Source organism: Lepisosteus oculatus, chromosome 15 (genome assembly GCF_040954835.1).
Source record: "Lepisosteus oculatus isolate fLepOcu1 chromosome 15, fLepOcu1.hap2, whole genome shotgun sequence".
Classification (NCBI taxonomy): domain Eukaryota; kingdom Metazoa; phylum Chordata; class Actinopteri; order Semionotiformes; family Lepisosteidae; genus Lepisosteus; species Lepisosteus oculatus.
The window spans coordinates 14,148,417-14,167,202 of NC_090710.1; the positions used below are offsets into that span (position 1 = coordinate 14,148,417).

Sequence of the window (18,786 nt, forward strand, 5' to 3'; positions counted from 1 at the left end):
AGCATCAAATGTCTTGTTCCGGGTAACTTGCTTTTATTAAACCAAACTTCATAAAACTACGAATTTTACCTTCCAAATGTGTCCAATTCCAACATTTAACAGACCATAAACCTGATTTACAAACGTGGACATAACAAGAACTCCATAAGCGACTTAAAAATCTAATTTGTCTCACCAAATTATCGGGCTACCACATTTGAACATTTCTGAAGATGTGGAGCCTCTGTCAACGGGGTGGGGGTTTGCAATGGGAGGTTGTTCTACCAGTTTTTTTATATCTAGGATTATCATGTTTAAACATTCAGAAGAGAGAACACTCGACAACGGTGGTATTTGGTATTTGCATCAGTATCTAATACTATTCGAGAACTACAAAACTGGATGTATAGTAACCTTACTGAAATATTACATTATTTTGAAATAATCTGTATCAGATAAACTTTTGAATATAAACATATAAATATAGCAATTAAGCGACTTAAATTAAACTTATCAGAAAACGTCTACTTTCTATTTTGCTCCTTGTGAAAATCTTCTTTGCTGGTCAGGTGACCCGTAATTAGTTTGAGCTGAGACCCTTGTGTTTGCGCATGCGCTGTTTTTCAAACGCACGCCGGCCGTAGGTGAAACTTCTAACTTCCGCCCTTCCCGCCTTGAATGCTCAAACAAAAATGCGTAACTAAGATAAATAGTGACGACATGTGTGAGCTACACCTGTTTTAGCGAATCACATTCCCGCTACTCTAAAATGACAAGGATCTTTGCCCAATCACCGCTGACACAATCCCCACGTTGGCGGGTTTGGTAAGGACGCGGGATTTTTCAGATTAATGTCAGAGTCAATTTCATTCTCTGCAGGTAGATTAGCCTTTTGTGAAAATCTGTGTTTCCTTGTTTGTGAATTATAAGGATTTTGTTGTGTAACATTATATGTTGGATGAGAAAAAAAGAAGACGACGACGAAGTAAAGCCGGAAACCTGTTTGCTTTTAGTTTTTCCTGAAGAGCAACTAGTTGATTGAGAGATTTCTGTGAAATCCTTTGGTAGAGCATACCGGGAGCCGACTTGGTTGCTTGTGGATATCTAAATATAACAACGTTACATTCCCTTTGAAATAATATGTGCTAGGAATAAAACTTATAACACTGAGGGGTTTGTTGGATATTATGGATAATTACCATCACCAGCGTTATGATCCTTCAGCCCATGGAAGGGAAAACAAATTCAGTCGAAAGAAAGTTTTCTCCGGGGGAGTCGGTACAAGTTCCCAAGGAGGGTCTTCAGGACAGCATGACGAAGGGCAGAGAAAGCCTAAATTCGTAAGTATGGGCTTCTTTATTTAGGGACGTTCCTTGTTATTGTAGAACAAAAGATAGATACTAAAGTGAAAGAAATTGCTGTTGGCAAAAACCGACGAATCATTGTAGCTTTCTTTTCTGCGTTGTTCTGTAATAGTTTTGAGGTGCCGAGGCCAGTTTCTATTAACGCATTCAAGGTTTGTTTTTTTTTCTTGGGTTTTCACTTTAGGTGTTTGCTGTTTAAGAGTGGTATAGTGATAATTAATCAGGGAAAATATGATTAATATTATCAGTATTATAATTATTAATACTTCAGATTAAATATTTATATTAACAATTTTCCAACGCCAGTCCCAGGCCTAAATGTCGTACATTTCTTGTGCTGGAATAAAAACATTTCAGACCCTCATTCCATTGAAACAAGTTAGAAGAAATAGCGTTCGTATACGTACCTGCTCCTAAAAGACCGCTGTTTTAGAAAGTCTCGAGTTAATTACACACCATACACACTTTTTAAAAATGCAACACTAATGCGTTCACACATTTTGATTTGATACACTGTGACAGCGTTTTACTTTGCTTAACGTTTACACAGCTGAAGGAAGTGGCTTCTAATTGTCAGGGCTTCGTGTAATTGATTTAAAATAGAAAGAACACAGTAGCCTGTATATACAGGCATACAAGAATCTCAGGTGCCTGATGTGGCGCACCAGAGCTGAATGCTATTTAGTTCTAGCTTTAAAACGCATTGAATTTGAAATACGTTCAGTGCTATAATGAGCAAGCAAGACTTTAACACATATGCTTGCTTACATTCCTGAAAATAATATCTATATACCAATATATGTTGTTCAGAGAGAGTTTATTATTTAGTTAAGACTTAAGAAAAAAAACACAAATACATAAAAAACAGCTAAACAACAGCCAGACAAAACAGCTAAAACTTGCTTATGCCTTTTTACAGTTCTCTTGTTGAGATAAGAATAAACTCCTACAGAGTTTATTTTTGACAACCTTTATGAAATTGCAAAGCTAACACAAGGTTGTAGCTCTGTAACAGTCAAAGTGGGTGGAATCAGACTAAGTATGTACTGTACAAAGTTGCCTATATGACTCATTAAATAGTTGAATCCTCACAGGGAGCAACTCTTGAGCACAGCCGCCCTTTTCTGATTAACTGAAATAAACTGGGCTCTTTGCTTTTGAAAAAGACCTGAGTAACTGCTGTTTTTTTTCAAAATCCCCATAATTAGTAACGGTCTTAATGAAATTTACTGAGCACATGAGGGGGCCAGTCAGTGTTTCATTGCAACGGAATATTTTGGCATGTTAAATATTTATTTTGGTGCAATACTTTTTTTGATTGGTTAATATTTTAAAAGAATGCCGTGGAGTGAAAAGTGGCCTTTTTTTTATAAGGATGTAAACGTTTTCCTTTTCCAAATAGATGTTTTGTAGTTATTTATTTAAAACTTTATAATTATAAAATGTGAAGAAATCACGTTTATAACTGGATAGCAGTATCGAAAAGATGCTCAGAAATGATATGGTGAATTATGTTATTTGTAGGATATGTAATAAAAATCTTTTACTGGTGTGTTCCATGAAATGTACTGTAAATTTTGTTCCAGTAGAGAAATGGCTTATTTTTTTTAATTCTCTGTTGAAGGCTTTGCTGGTTGTACTGCTCATTTCTCTTAGACTCTTAGCTCATTCAAAATGTAAAATTAGCAGGGGGAGGCAGATTAGTGGAGTTTAATCCTGCAACATTTCCGTGATGACCTGGCTGGTTGTAATGTGTCTGAGCTTCACTTTGTTGAGCTCCAAGCAGATCTACGAAGATGATTGCTCTACCTAGTCTGAGTCCTTGCTAAGCTACTAGGATGTTCGCTCAGGATTTTGTGCTGATGTTTTTAATCAGACTTGGTATAAACAACTACTTGAAAAAATGTAATGTTTTTTTTATATATGATATAAAGTACCCAGATCTCTTTGCCTCTGGCAAAGGCAAACAGATCTAGGTTCTTTGGAGGAATGCTGTACCGTGCCTGCAGCAGAGTTAAAGATTTTGTAAGAATTTTGACATGTAACTGTCATGGGTGGTAATAAAAAGGAAATAGCGTGCTGAATGTAAGTTTTTTGTAGTATCTGTTAATGAAATCTGATATCAGTGCTTTTACCTAATGCCAGTGGGAGCTGTCTTTGTGATCTTAATCTTTTAAAGTTTATATTTCCTGAATACAGAAGAACATTAAATACAAAAGGTATGTTTTTATTTACTGGTTAACTAGGGAAAAGTGATAAAATATTTTTAAAATATCAGCATAAGATGTTTTTCTTTAAACTACTTAATGGGGAAAAAAAATCACTTGAATCAGTGGGCAAAACTGAATGTTTCAAAGTGTTGAGTTTTTTTTAATTTAAAGGTGACCTGTGGCTCTCCAGGAACAGGTTGGGCTAATCCAGCCTTAGGTCACCTTGTGTAGTTATGGACAAACTGCAGAACGGTGTTGTTCCAAAGAACTTTAATTCTTTAATTCTATGAAACCCAAAAATACTCCAGCTATGTTAGATGCTTGAAAATGTGACTTTGTGTGAAGTTATTAGCAATAGTCATATTTAGTTTTGAACAGTTCTTTCAGAATTATATAAAATGTCAAGTACAGATAAGTTATAGCAATACTGACATGTCTTTGCTATTTGCGTAGTACTGGTAATTTTTAGTAATTTTCTAACCAAAGGGAGAAATATATTGTCTGAGAGAATTAAACGTTTTGTTTTACTGTTAAATACATTACAGTAACCCCCCAAAATTAAGACCTCTTTTATGTTGGAGTAAACAACATGCCAAGATTGTTATGGTTGTTTTTGAGCTCCATCTATTCTTCAGAAAGATTAAAGTGGTTGATGTTATGCACCCTGAAACTAAGAGGAAAATGATGCTTTTTTTTGTACACTTCTTAAGCATGTAACTATATAAAGATGATTAATCTTGCATAGCTGTAAACTTCCTCTATTTTATTTTCTGCAATAGATGAAGTACTTTGTTGCTTACTTTTGGCTCAGTTGTCATGACTTTGACTTTGATACAAATGGTTATTGTTGTCATAGTGAATTTAAATAATTCCTAGGGTAAAACAGTCATTCTCAAAAACTACTCAGTCTTCTAACTTGATAAGTTTTCCTTTTACATAAAAATAAAAAAAGCTCAATCTAAACTCCAGCAGTTGTTAGTTTGTATTTCATTATAACTGCTTCTCAAAGTAGTAATTTGAATCTGTTATGTTGTAAATGGGTAATTTATGCTGCTTTTCCATGTTTAGTTTTTAAAAATGTAACAATGTTTCTTAGCCATAATCTGTAAAACACTTTTGCTATTAGAATTATTTTAGATTTTAATATTTAGATGTGTAGAAAGGTAGAAAGTAAAGAACTAAGTGAAAATATGTGATTGAAAGCAGTGTTTAGAATTTTCAGCTCGAATATGATTTTTTATTTAGTTTGGGTGATGGGTATTATTCATCCTTGATTTAATAAAACAGTCAATAACACATATGAAGCAAATTGATGTTTTTAAGTGAAGGCAGTCCATCATGTTGTAATTTTTTTCCTTCTGTGACATCCTTCCACAGAAAGTAGTGGAATTGGCCGTATCAGTAGATTGTGCCATATTTGAGTAATCCCCCACCCCCCAGCTTTGAACTGTGGGTCAGATTTTTGCTTTTCATTTTCTGATTTATATGTCTTGTAATATAGTAATGAATCTGGCAGATTTATGACTTCTCTCTGTCTTTGTGATGGGATGGTGGTGTGAAATGGAGCGTAGTTTTAATTAAATTCATAATTTGGACAGATGACATTGGTATAGACTAACAGAAGTCATTCTTTCAGAGGTGAAGTTTAAAATGTGAATGTGGACTAGACCTTTTGCTGAAGGTCTGAAGTGCGGAAGTGGGTCTGTACTTGATATACCCCCTTAACATATTGTGAATATTCTGTCTGGGGTCCTGGAGAGATTTATACTAGGTGCGTTGAGTTAAGCTATAAATAAGCCACTCACACGGTTTACATCAAACTTAGAAATGCATTCACAATTCTGTAAGAAGTAGAGAATTTATAAAGCAGCTGATTGTCTGAAGTATGATAATAAAGTATTGCAAGGTAACTTCACCTTTACCCCAATTTTTGTCTACATTTCACACATCAGCTCTTGGAGAGTCTTTGTATTTTTGGAAGAAGGTAAACATTTGTTGACCACCACTTTTGATAATCAAAAGTCCTTGATCTTTTTTTGTACAATGTGTAAGGGAGGTGTTATTTACATTAGGCAAGTGGCTGCACCACGACGTGTCATTCTTGCTCGAATTAACCTATTGGTATTTGTCGTTTCTGTTTGAAAAGATTATCTTTTCAATCTTGGGCCCATACAGTAAAACCTTGATATTCTCAATGATTTTGTACCTTGAAGTCTCTGTGAATGAGGGGAGGTCTAATATTGGATAAATGCAATGAGTGTATTGAAATTATTAATACACAACCTGAGCTGTTTATTGTAAGTACATTCCTACCTTGTCTCCGATCTGTCTTTCAGAGACATCCTCCTCTTTATTAAATGAACAAGAACATAAAACTACAGTGCCCTCCAGAATTATTGGCACCCTTGGTAAAGATGAGCAAAAAAGGCTATGAAAAAATGTCTTTGTTGTTTATCAGCTTGACTTGGCTTGGATGACTAAGGGTGTTTGGCCTGTGTATCACCTCATATTTATAACCCAGTAAAACAGGAAGTCATGGATGACCACTGAAAAGTTCCTAAAGACTCAGGTGTGCTTAAAAAAGGTAAGATATGAATGGGAATATATGTCAATGATTGTGTTCATAGGAAGTTCTAGGGGTGCCATTAATTGTGATGCATGTTTTTTTACAAAATTGTAAAAAGGATTTTTTTCTTTGAATAATTGTACCTCACTGAAAGGTTAGATTTCTCTCATTTTCAGTGTAAGATCAAGCTGATAAACAACAAAGACATTTTTTCATAGCCTTTTTTGCTCATCTTTGCCAAGGGTGCAAATACTTCTGGAGGGCACTGTATGTCCTTCTCAGTTTTTCTCCTCCTCCTTCATACTTTCTCCTCTCCATCTGCCTCAGGTGTCCTCTATCTAAACTATATACTTTATTGTCCTTACCTTCAGTCTTTCTTTCTTCTGTCTCCCTCAGTTTTTCCCCTGTTCTCTCGCTCCTCCTCTTCATTTCTTTCCATTTGCATACTCCCTGAGGAGGCCCAGGCTCTGAACTTTATGAAAATGAAGTGAATTTCTGAATTTTCTTTTAATTCTGTTTTGTGTACTGAATCCATGTTCACACACTTCAAACTGATTTGACTATGGCTATTTTCAGTAGCTTTTGCATTTCAGTGATTAATTGCAGATATATATTTTTATCTCAATTTGTGGTTTAAAATATTTATTGTAAATACAGTAGTCCTAACAATTTACATTTTTCAAAATTAGTTTGAGACAATATTTAATCCTCAACACTTTATTCAGTATGCAAAAAATCGTTCTGCAAATCATTGTCATTCTTTTATGCATGAGCGCTTTGGATTTTTTTTGTTATTAAACATACTGTAGAAAACATGTTAGTTTACCCGAAACGTATAAGTGTGTGTAAAGGCCTATGGGTAATTTATTTTTTGTTTCCATGGTACATTTCCTCAAGCTGCACAGAAATCAACAGCTTTAGACACGATCTTTCATGTTGTTTCAGAGCAGATGTGTACTTTAGTTATGCTTCAAGATAGCTTTGGGTAACCAGTGTAATTGCTTTTATGCAGATAAATTAGCCTTTGGAAAAAATATTGTAAGTAAGAAACTAGGGACTTAGGGCCTGATGTTTATAAGATCAAAGATTGCAGAAGTTAAGAAAACAGCAAGTAGATTGGGAGTCTCTATGTCTGCATCTCTAGTATTTAAAATCGAAGGCCATTGGGGTCTTTTAGTCTTATGTCTTTTGTCTGGATGTCTGTAGAGACTCCATGGGAAAACAAAATGTAATGCCCGTAGTTTATAAAATCTAGACCTAGACTAAAATCCTTTCTTCCGAAGTGTTGTGCTCACGCTTCATGTATTGTACGTCATACAATAGAAAACATTTTTTCTCTTTATAGTATTTTCTTTAGTGGTTCTGTAAACCACTTTACTACTTTTTCCTCTAAAGACTAAAGATTCAAGTGAAAGAGTGAAAATGGAACTGGAGTACCTACTACTACAACACTGGGATTCTAAGATTGGAACTCGCCATCTGTTTTCAAGGCTATGGCTTTAAAATCAGGTGAGCTGGAGCACTAGCTCCTTCAGAATAGCTGGTAGGGATTTTAGGATTTGAGTTTATCAAACAAACTAAAAAGCTTTTTGTTGTCTTCTTGGAGTTTGATATAATAGGAAAGTTTTTAGATTTTTCTTTATATATATATATCAGTCCACGGAAAGCTTGAAAATGATTTTCATGATAAGTTCTTGGTTTTAAGTGCACAATTATGTGGGAAGATAGTACTCTAGTACTTCCTAAGCTCAGGGATGTATAAAGTGCACTTATGGTAGTTTATTTAGACCCTTTGTTTGATGATGTTTGCCTTTTTATCTCTATTTTTAATTATCTTTTTCTTATTTGAATTTAATTAAGCGAGATTGAAACATACTACCTGTCGCTCATCTTAGAGTTAACATTTATTAATTATTTTAAAAATGTATTAGGTGTTATTTGCTTTGTCTAGTAAAAGTCTGTCTGAATGTGGTGTTAATTAGATTTGCAGGCAGAATTGAATAATCTCTGAAAATTGTTTAATTTGCTATTTTTTGGGTACGTTGGAAATGATTGAAATTATAAAAAGTTTTATTCCTCATATTGTTTCCTAAACTCCTTTTAATTCAGACAGAGTATGTGTTTAATACAAACTGAAACCTGGCCTGTCAAGTTATTCATTAGGAGATGGATAAGTAGTATAACATGTACTGTACATTTTGTGAAGGTTTAACCATCATATTAATGAGAAAGAAGAATGAACTTGTTACACTTTGAAGCCCTGGGGGTATGTGCAGCTGTAGTGGCCGTGGGCCACACCTCTGCCCTTCACTGATTGCTGAGGAAGCAGAATATGCAGAGACCCTGGCTGTAGTGTGAAGTCACACAGCAGCAGGGGCTCTGGGGTATTTAAACCCTGTTCTGTTTTTCCTCTGCGATCCAACATTACTCTGCTCCCAATCTACCCCCTGGTGCTTCCCAGCTGACTACTCTGTCCGACTTTCCTGTTTCCTGACATGCCCCGTCTGTTGCTCTGCTTTCCAGTATTAATCCACTCTGCCAGTGTGGCAGTACAACTGGGCACTCTGCACTGGCTCCGATATTTAGTGGACACACTACCTAGCCCGGTCCAGGGCGTGCCTTCTATAGTCTTCTCTGACAGCATGCACTTGGTCTCTGAAGGAGACTCCCCTGATGAGGGCGTGGTCCACGTATTCTGGCTCCTGACAAACATTTCATTTGACAGCCCTGGTGATGTGTGGCCTTGCTGGACAGGGTGACTAATACTGCCTTTCTCCTGGATTATAGTACAGCCTCAGTCCCTGGTGCTTTCCATCAAAGCTCTCTAGGGATTCTGGACCCGTTCGGGCCTCCAGTGGGCACACTGCTCAGTCTTGGTCCAAGGCATGCCCCCAGCGTGCGCTTGTTCAGCTCGGCCTCGGGAGAATATCATCCTGACAGCGCACCCCCTGTTCAACCCTGTTTCTGGCGCATCTTCGGGTGACTACCCCAATGACCTGCGCACTGTCTACACTCCTGCCCTGCGCCTGGACACTGCTTTAGCCTATCTGCCCCTTGTCCTGACCTGCACCAGACCCGAACCTCCGTGAGCACACTACTTGGCCCGGTCCATGATATGCCTCTCTAGTTTGCCCTGACAGACAATGCACGCTTAGTCAAGTCTGTGGAACTGATTCCCCTGAGAGAGTGCCCCCCAGTGAACTGCCCCCAGAGATGTATGCCTTGTCCTGTCCTTGATTCTCTCCCCCCCGGTTCCTTCCCGATCGGAGGAATGCGAGTCCCCTTTGCCCGCCTCATCTTTCTGGAGGGTGGTGTGTTATATCAGCACCTTATTATGTAAAAAAAAAAACCTTTCCCCCTGTAAAGGCAATTTATTAATATTTGTCTTTTGTTTATTGTATGTTTTGGTCATTAACATTGTGGTAATCAGGACAAACAAAAGATTGGATTGCTCATGTTTATAGAACATTAGCATGTAAGATATTTTACCATAAAAGAATCTTCCCTAGATGGAGAGAGAAAAAAAACAATTCATTATTAAGTTATAAACCTCATTATTAAAATCTTAAAAAGCTTAAATCATTTTCTTGAAAAATAATTGTTCATTGCACTGTACTTAATGTGTATTTGTACTTTGTCATACATCTAAGTTTTCAAAAAATGAAAATGTAAATTGTATCGTTTCCTCTTGATTTCTAAGTTGTTTTTTTGGAAATAAGGTGATGAGAGAGTAATTGTATTGAAAAGCAAATGCCAGGAGAATTGTTTTTTGCTTTTCAGAATTTCAAGTTTTTGATATTGTACCCTTTACAAGTTTCTTCAGATAGTATTAATTGCAATAGAAACCTGCCCTTCCCCCCATGAATCTTATGACCCCTGTAATGCAATTAGAGGGATTAAGACTTCTAATTTATCTTGGATTTGTGCCAGACGTAAACGAGTAACTGTTGACGAAGGAGAGGGAGTCAAATATATTGAAATAATTCTTGTCTACTGTATCTAATTTTTTATATTTTATTACATGATTATGCTGCCTTTTTGTACTTGATTATGCTGCTCCAAGAAGGTTTTACACTCTGATTGTGACAATCCTGAAAACGAAGCTGACGCTATCTTTACCCTTAGCAGTGTTCATATTATAGTCTTTTCTCTTCAGATCTATCCCAAAAAAATGTTCTAGTATTGTTTTAATTTTAAATAATTAGGGTTGAAGGGGTGGCATGGTTAGCATTGCTGCCTTGCAGCCCTGGGATCCTGGGTTCAATTCTGGACTTGCGGTGCTTTCTCTGAGGTGTTTGTATGTCCTTTCCGTGTTTGCTTGGGTTTTTGCTGGGTACTCTGGTTTCTTCACACAGTCCAAAGTCATAAATTGGGGGTGGAGCGGTGGCACTGTGGCTAAGGATTTGCGCCTGTGGCTGGAAAGTTGCCAGTTCAAATCCCGCGGCCGGCAGAGGAATCCTACTCTGTTGGGCTCCTGAGCAAGGCCCTTAACCCCAGCTGCTCTAGGGGCGCTGTATAAATGGCTAACCCTGTGCTCTGACCCCAAGCTTCTCTCTCCCCGTCTGTATGCCTGTGTGCCTCAAGGAGAGCAAGCTGGGGTATGCGAAAAGACAAATTGTATATGCAACAAATTGTATATGGCTAATAAAGTGATCTTATCTTATCTAATTGGCTTCTGGTAAGCTTGTCTCTGGTGTGAGTTTGTATGTTTTATGTCTGTGAGCCCTGTCTTAGGTGTATCCTGCCTTGCACCCGTTGCTTGCTAGAACAGACTGTGGCTCTCCTGCGACCCTGGCATGAATAAAGGAGTTAGAAAATGGATGGATGATTATATTGATCTGTAGTTGAAACCAACAGGGTAGTTTTAAATCTGAAATGTTTAAATTGTCATGTTGCTTTTTGACATGAAGAAATTGCCTCAGTCTTCGATGTGATTTGCTTCTGATCTGAAATATGCTTTAAAGAGAGACTGTGTCCAAACCATTGATACTGTACTAGGTCACATATATATATATATGTAATTTTTTAAACATGCCGTTTCCAATAATAGAAGATAATACATAATCTTGTAAATTGGTAATAAAATAAATAAAAATGGATAATATTATAAATTGGTACAAAGCTGCAAGTCATGTCTTGCTTGTTTGAATCCTAAAAGCTAAGTAATGCAAAAATGTCATGATTTTTATTTTAGCCTTTTAATACTAGTCAGTTTCTGCAATATGACTAGTGGCTTTGTTCCAGATTTTCATGATTGTGCAAAGTAACTCTGTCCTGTTTTTTTTTTTTGCTTTGAATGCTCTTCAATGTTGAGATGGATCCCGGTACCGTTGTTTTTGTAGCCCCCAGATTTTCAAGAATTTGAATGGCAGGGTCATGTCCCCACATAATCTTGTCTGTTCCAGGCTAAAAAGTTAGTTTCCTTAATCTGTTCAAGCATGGCATTTTCTTGGACCTTTTAGGATATTGTCTAGTTGCCCTCTGGTGTGTTACTTCTAGACCAAGTTAATTCTTGTATTTTGCAGTGCTATCATAATATCGTAATACCTTTTATTTATTCATGTGTAATTTAATTTGCCTGGATAGATCTAAATGGTATGCAAGTTCTTTTTTTATGGTTTGCATTGCTGAGCTATAATTAGATGAATCATTCCTGAAAACATTTAATTTTTTCAAATAAGAATCTGCCCAATCCTGGTCCTGGAGGGCCGGTGTGTATTCATATTTTCTAGGCCTCTTTAATGGAGCAGGGCTTGAAAAGCTGGGAGAAGTGGTTTAATTGGTCCAGTTAAGCCAATAACAAGCTGATTAAGGTTATTAAGAGCTGGGTTGGGATGAAAACCTGCTGACACACTAGCCAAGCCAGCCTGGACACACCTGGCTGTGTTTTTGTCCAATTGACAAGTTATGATAAACCTCCCTCAAAATATTAAGACATTCTATCTGTGCCATTGGAAATAATACCACTAAATGAATGGATGTCTTAAGTATCTGTTCGAAGAGGGGCAAAAATGTTTTGTGGTCAAAAGTATGTATGGTGTGTTTAAAATGCTATGCCTGTGTTTTGTTAAAATCCAGAATATTGAAGCAAAAAACGTGCAGGTGTAGCTATTTTACTCAATGATTCTTTTTTGAAAGGAAAAATCATTTGCACTACAAGGTGATTGTAAAGGAGTCCATGTATGCATCTTCAACAGTATTTATTTAAAAGGGCAGCATTCTCTGTTCTCTCTAGTATGGTATTTTTCTGAATGTATTTAATGTGGTTTAAACCATGAAAAACTAAAATGCTTCAATTTAGAATAAATGAAGACCTATATAAGAAATCTGTGTGGCCCGTCTAACTTATTTGGGTTTTGGAAAAAAATGATCTGAGGGTTTCATCCAGACATTTCTGTGAAAGACATTGGGGTGTTCAGCTTCAATAACATGGCTAAGTAGTGTTTTACAGACTCCCACGTCTCTTTGTGTATCAAAAGTGCCTACTTTTATCAGATTGTTGTAAATGTACTTCCATGTACTGTACTTTATATTTACATTACCTGGTTATTTGTGAAATAAATTATTTTGGTTGACTTTGTCAGTGCTTTTGAGGATTGCTTTTGAATCTGTTTACCTCTTTCTGTTAAAGGTTAACATGGTGCCACTATCTTTTTTTTGGATTGTGTAAAATGTTTTTTGGATTGTGTAAAACTCACAGTACCTCTAAATGAGGTACTGTGAATTTTATCATAATTGATCACAATTTTGTCATAATCGATAATGTAATTGTATATTTTAACATTCTGTGAACCCTTCTATTGATTCTTCAAAACCGTTTTACAATTTGTATCTCTAGTTTTATTTCTATTACCGGCATGTATGTGTTTCTATTGTCCACAGTAAATGACATATTCTAGGTGTTTGTACAGTGTTTGAATTTCCATGCATCTTGTGTTGGTACCCCCTTAACAGGTAGAATGGCTAAGGAGAACCAGACAAGCTACATGGAGTCTTGAGAACCAGGCTTTGTGTAATAAAATCGATGTCTCACCGTAATGAGATCCATAACCTACTAGCCTCCACTTTTTCCCCCCATTTGTTTTCTAAAACTTTATATGGTTCTTTTAGCCTGATCCGGTAGCTATAGTTGCACCATCCATCCATGAGCTCAGTGGAACTCTTTTGGGAGAGTGAGCTAACTGGTACTTTAATGGTATATACTTCTTGTCTTATCCTGAGTCAGTGGGTTTGAGTAAGCACTGAGCTTTACCAGTGACTTAAATTGGTGCTGACTCTAGAACTAACTTATCCTAAAGTCTTGCCATGGGTCTAGACTGGGTATGATTTCATCACAAGACTCAATTCCTTCTCCTTTGTTCCTTACCTACGTATAGAAAATTTAATGAAAACCAGCTGCATTGGATTTTTTTCTTAAAACCTTGTGTGAGTGCCTGTACTTTCTCTCTAGTGTCTGTAGTGTAGCTACAGACCATCATGGACAGCTCTGAGAGCTCATTACAATCTTCTACAGTCTGTGCTAGTGCTCCCATTTTGGTATGGTGGGTGCAGATTTCACTGGGTTATTACCTAAGACACACTTTGGATCTAAATTAGGAAGAACAGTGATCTTAATTACATATCCATTAATTACTACCTATTCTCTGTTATTTTCATTTAAGTACGAGCTTTGTTTTGGCTTAGCCTGATGCAAGATGTGAATTTCTTGGAAAACACCTGAGTGAAATGAATGTTTCCCCCCTCTATTTCCTCTTTGTCATTATCTTCTCTGAGACATCTGCTCATCCTCCACTATTTTTTTTTTACTGTCGCAAGACTGAAATAACTTTTTATTTATTTTAGTGCAATTAGTGTTCTTTTCTTTCTTACTTGGAGTTCCCCATATCCCTTTTTAATTATGCTTGAAAGGTCAATTGGGAAGATTCCACAGATATCTTTCAGGCTCCTGTTCAGTGATGGATTTTCACTGCACGGTAGTTCAAGGAACCACCCTACCCACTTGCTGATCGGATAAGCCAGATTTGAGCCCACTGAGAATTTCAAGTCCCAACTGGGAAGTCTCATAATTCAACTGATAGCCAGGTGTTAACAGACGGCCTGAACTGTGAAGATGTTTACTGGATAAGCACATCTTTGACCTCATATATTTAATTTTTCTTAACCCTCTCATTGCTTATTACATAAAAATAGGGTAACCCAGTGGTTCTCAAACTTTTTGGACCAAGTACTACCCCTAGTCCAACCAAAGCATCCAAGTACCACCTACAAGTCATCATCTCATAGGAACCCCAGAAATTCTCAATGACCAACATGAGCGGGCGTGCACTCACACTCACACATAGATATAATAAATATTATAATAATAATAACACTATAAAGGTGGCTTTGCAAAGTGTTTTACAGAAAAAAACAGTAACAGCAACAAATAAAAAAAATAAAAAATCACCATTTCAGTGAGAGGGGTGAGCCTGTTTAGTCGAGCAAAGCAGATGTGAATTAATTTTTCGAGCCTTGATACAATTCACAACAGAGTCTAACAGATTTAAATTGTCAGGCATTTTCTTGACTGCAAAAGTCTTGCGGTGGATTTTGCAATGCGTCCATTCATTTCTGCAGCAACCTCTCTAATTCATGCATTTACACAGCTGTGTCGGCTTGTCATCGCTCTAGCACCGTCTGTACAAACTCCAACACATTTTATCCAGTCGATGCCATTCTCTTCCATAAATTAATTCAGAAACTGAAATATGTGCTCTCCTGTAGTTCCTGTTGGTAGCGGTTTACAGAACAGAAAGTCCTCATGGGACATGCCCTCAAACTCGAATCTAACGTAAACGAGCAAGTTGGCCAAATCGACTACAGAATCATCTAATTGCAGTGAAAAACATCTGCTTATCTTAACACGCTCTATCAGCATACTTTTGATATAATCCTTCATTTCAATAATTCTATGAGTGACTGTGTCTTCCGGTGGGCAGCAGGTCGAGCTGTTTAGCAGCTTTTTCTCCACACATAATACGTGTTGGCTCTTTTCCCAACGGTAAATAAGGTTCTTCAAAAATAGTGTGGCTTACCTGCTTTAGCAATCAACAAGCTTGCATTTTTCTGCATTTCCGTTTTTATTTCCGTATTTATTTTAATTTTTTGTTTCATGCACATGGGAGCGAAACACAGAGACGCTCAGTGTATTTTCCTCAAATTAACCAAGAACAGTTCTTAAATATTTTTCTGTTATCTATCACGCTTTCCTGTGCTCACAAGATTACCAGCATTTGTAGTACGTATTTCTATGCATTCCTGTACTTACGACATTGGTATTGTTCCAAAATCACGCACATTCTCCTACCTCCCTATTTGCAGGAGATACAATAGCTTTTTTTAAAATACAATTGGTCATTTGCGTCCATAGCACGCATTCATACAGAGTGGTATAGAATTACAGAGTATCTCTTGCGTCCACTGAAGTATTAGCGCGCACTGTATCGTAGTACGTCGGCTGCGTATTCGACACGTACTAAAATACAAAATATGAAAACCCGTCCCGATTTTTCAGCGCACACGACACAGTTCCAGGGTAATTTGGCGTACCACCTGGTGGCACTCCGTGTACCACTGCAGGTACGCATACCACAGTTTGAGAACCACAGGGGTAACCCAAAGAAATCAATAACTGTTTTTGTATGTATGCATTTAGAAGAACAGATTATACTGATTTGGGATATTTGAGTCACTTTGGTTAATTGATCCTTCATGACTGACTGTGCTGCTGAAGTGACTTTGATAGCATACATGCTAAATCACCTCATTAGTAAGAGAGTTCAGAGGGTACAAGCGATGAGGTGATTTAACCTGTTGAATGTCAAGCTGGCTGGACAAAATAAAAAAGAAAACAATGCCTTTGTGCTGTTGGTATGTTGAAAGATGGACTAAATCTTTGTACAGTTTGGAGATTTCCATTTTTTATACCCTTATAGTTTCCTCAGAAATGTGGACTGATTAAGCATTTAGGATTTTATATAGTTTAATGTACACAGTGCTTTATGGGGAGACTTAGCTTAAGCTGTGGAGGAGTGAAATCATTCTCATTGACAAACCTACAACCAAGCACGTACCAGAGCCACAGGGGTCGCTGGTTAAATGCTTGGGAAATTATGTACTATGAGTTGGGAACTGCTGGTCATAGTCGGCTCATAACGTATTATGGCTTGTGAGGCTCATTATTTGCCTGGCTTTGATTGCAGTTTCTGAGATGCCATACAGCAGCTCCTCATACAGCACTGTATTTTACTACACCCAAGGTCTAGCCACCTGTCATGGGGAAAATGTAGCCAATCAAGGTTTTTAGTGGATTATGATAGTTTAATGGGCTTCAAGATAGAACGAGCACCATTAAGGCAGGTTTGAAATGACAGTTTTGACTAGCTGGGTCAAATTGTACTCTGAGTGCCTTAACTGGTTGTATTGCTTGAGACAGAGGGTTTTTAAAATGTCTATTAATTAAGTCTAAGTCTAAAGCTTGCTATAGATAGATTCTTCTGACTAGTAACTTATAAAGAACCCATCTGTTTCTTTTAAGGATCCCATGGTATCCACTTTAGTAACATGATTCTACTCTATGCTCGATACTCTCACAACCCTTATTGGGGAAAAAAGTGGCTTACTCTCTTAGTGTTTACTCTGATGTCCTTTGTTAGCTATCAGCACAGACCTTAGGCTTCACTGAATGGGTACTGAATCCAAACTGAGGTGGTGAGAGTGCCGAATTCTAGCCATGAGATAAACCGTGAACCTCTAAAGACATGAGTTGGAGGTGTGTAAAGTCCAACTCCCAGTGTACATGGTGACATGTATTTCATGGTAGCAAAAGATTGATATGCATTCTTTATTGTTTAAGCTGGAGTTTTGTCTTTATTATTTAGAGATCATAACAAAAAGGCTTTATAGCATGACTATGATATTGTCATTTGTCTGCATCAATGGCAACAGAAGGCAACTTAGATGAAAAGCATTATGGTAATCAGGCATTTCTAGAAAGCATTGTGGTGTGTACAAGAACTATTGCATTGTCTTCTCATTATTTTAAATTACTGAGTATTACTGTGGTAGAAATGCTTTGCATTAGTTGTTTGTAGGTTTTTGTTCTTAGTGTCTCATCAAGAGAGACACAGCAATTGATGTATGTTTTTAACATTAGAGTAGTGTATAGAATTACTTTGATATAAAAGAAGGAATTCCTCAGCGTAAAATAAGTCGGTGCATGTAAGTAAATCCCTCAGAACACTGGCTTTAATTCAACAAAGCATCTGCATTTAATGGGCAGATGATCATGGGAAAAGTGTCAATGCAAGATAAAACAATCCTGTCAAGTTGATGATAATGGCTTTAACCCCACAAGTAGTGAGACATCCACATTCACAGTCAGAATGTATCTGAGCCTTACCTTGGCTGATTCTTCAGAAGTAAGCTCACTACATTTTTTGATCAGAATGAAGGATAGTCTCTCTCAATATTTCAGTATTTTGCAACTATTCCCACCCTTAGGATGGGATTTGGATGTAGAAAATTGATTCTCCACCACTCCCTGTGCTACTGTAAGTTTAAATTCCCTTAGTTCTATGACAGCTTTTTCCATTGTGAGCCAGTGCTTAGTATGCTTTTTAACACTATGATAAGGATTTGTTTTCTTGTGCAATGCCCAGCTGTAAGGGTCACAAGGCCCCTCATGTTGACTTATCTTCTGGAAGCAACCTCTCATGTCCTACACCACCTTTGGAGGAGCTTCAAGAAACCACAAGTTTGCGCTGTAACTATTTCTGACATTCTGTCTATCCCCTGGTGATCTGGTGAAAACTGCACTGATTAATGTAAACTCTTCTGCTTAAACTTTCTGTTGATGTATTTTTTGCATTATCTGTTGCAGGCTCCTTTATGTGAAAGTTTATTTGGCATTCACTATTTTCTGTTTTATACCCACCCAGTTTGGAATTGCCAAATTGGAGTTGTTTATAATTCTGCTGTACCTGTTGTACCACTGGAGTAGTATGAGGACCTGTAGACATACCATTGTTAGAGCCTTTTTTATTGTCAAATGATCAATTACGTTTTATCTTTAATGACAAATCATCAAAAAAGAGAAATATAGCTTGTTTACAATGCTGCCAAGTCTTGCTCTTCAGTAAAATGGCATACCAACGCAATACAATTCTCCAAAAAGAAAATACCTGAAAAGACAGGGGTGCGATGTTACCTGAGGAATCCTAGTCTGTTAGGATGGCCCAGGCTTGAAACGTTGATGTCTGCACCATGAGGCTGAACCTACAATACATGTCAGGACCTTCAATACTTGAACCACTTGAAAGCACCCTCAACATAATCAACTTAGCTTAAAAATAATGACCTGGGAACCAGAAGGAGGAAGATTTTGACCATACCTGCTTGCTGCTATAAAGCATTTAGAGAACTTTCTGTCCAACTTAAGCTCATGTCAGCCATGTTTGGGTAACATGGTGGTCCCATTATCCTAGCAGCATATCTAGACTAGATCGGACTATACATGGAGTACTGATCTCAAAATGGATAGCATAATGTCTTTGCCTAATACCCTAAATATACCCTGGATAAATGTAATGTAGCAGCTACTTGTAGAAAACCACATACATATTGTTGA

The 18,786-nt window shown here is 37.2% G+C and overlaps 1 protein-coding gene across 5 annotated transcripts in view; it reads left to right on the forward strand.

The window, feature by feature from the left end:
- Positions 1-698: 698 nt before the first annotated feature.
- Positions 699-18,786, forward strand: part of LOC102697182 (protein diaphanous homolog 3) — a 461,123-nt gene continuing 443,035 nt past the window's right edge. For 3 of the 5 annotated variants that reach the window (XM_069178992.1, XM_069178995.1, XM_069178996.1), the window contains exon 1: positions 699-1,319. In XM_069178992.1, the coding sequence (XP_069035093.1) occupies positions 1,167-1,319 (153 nt within the window). In that variant the 5' untranslated portion in view covers positions 699-1,166. The remainder of the gene's footprint in view (positions 1,320-18,786) is intronic. The other 2 variants (XM_069178994.1, XM_069178993.1) reach the window with 2 other exon arrangements.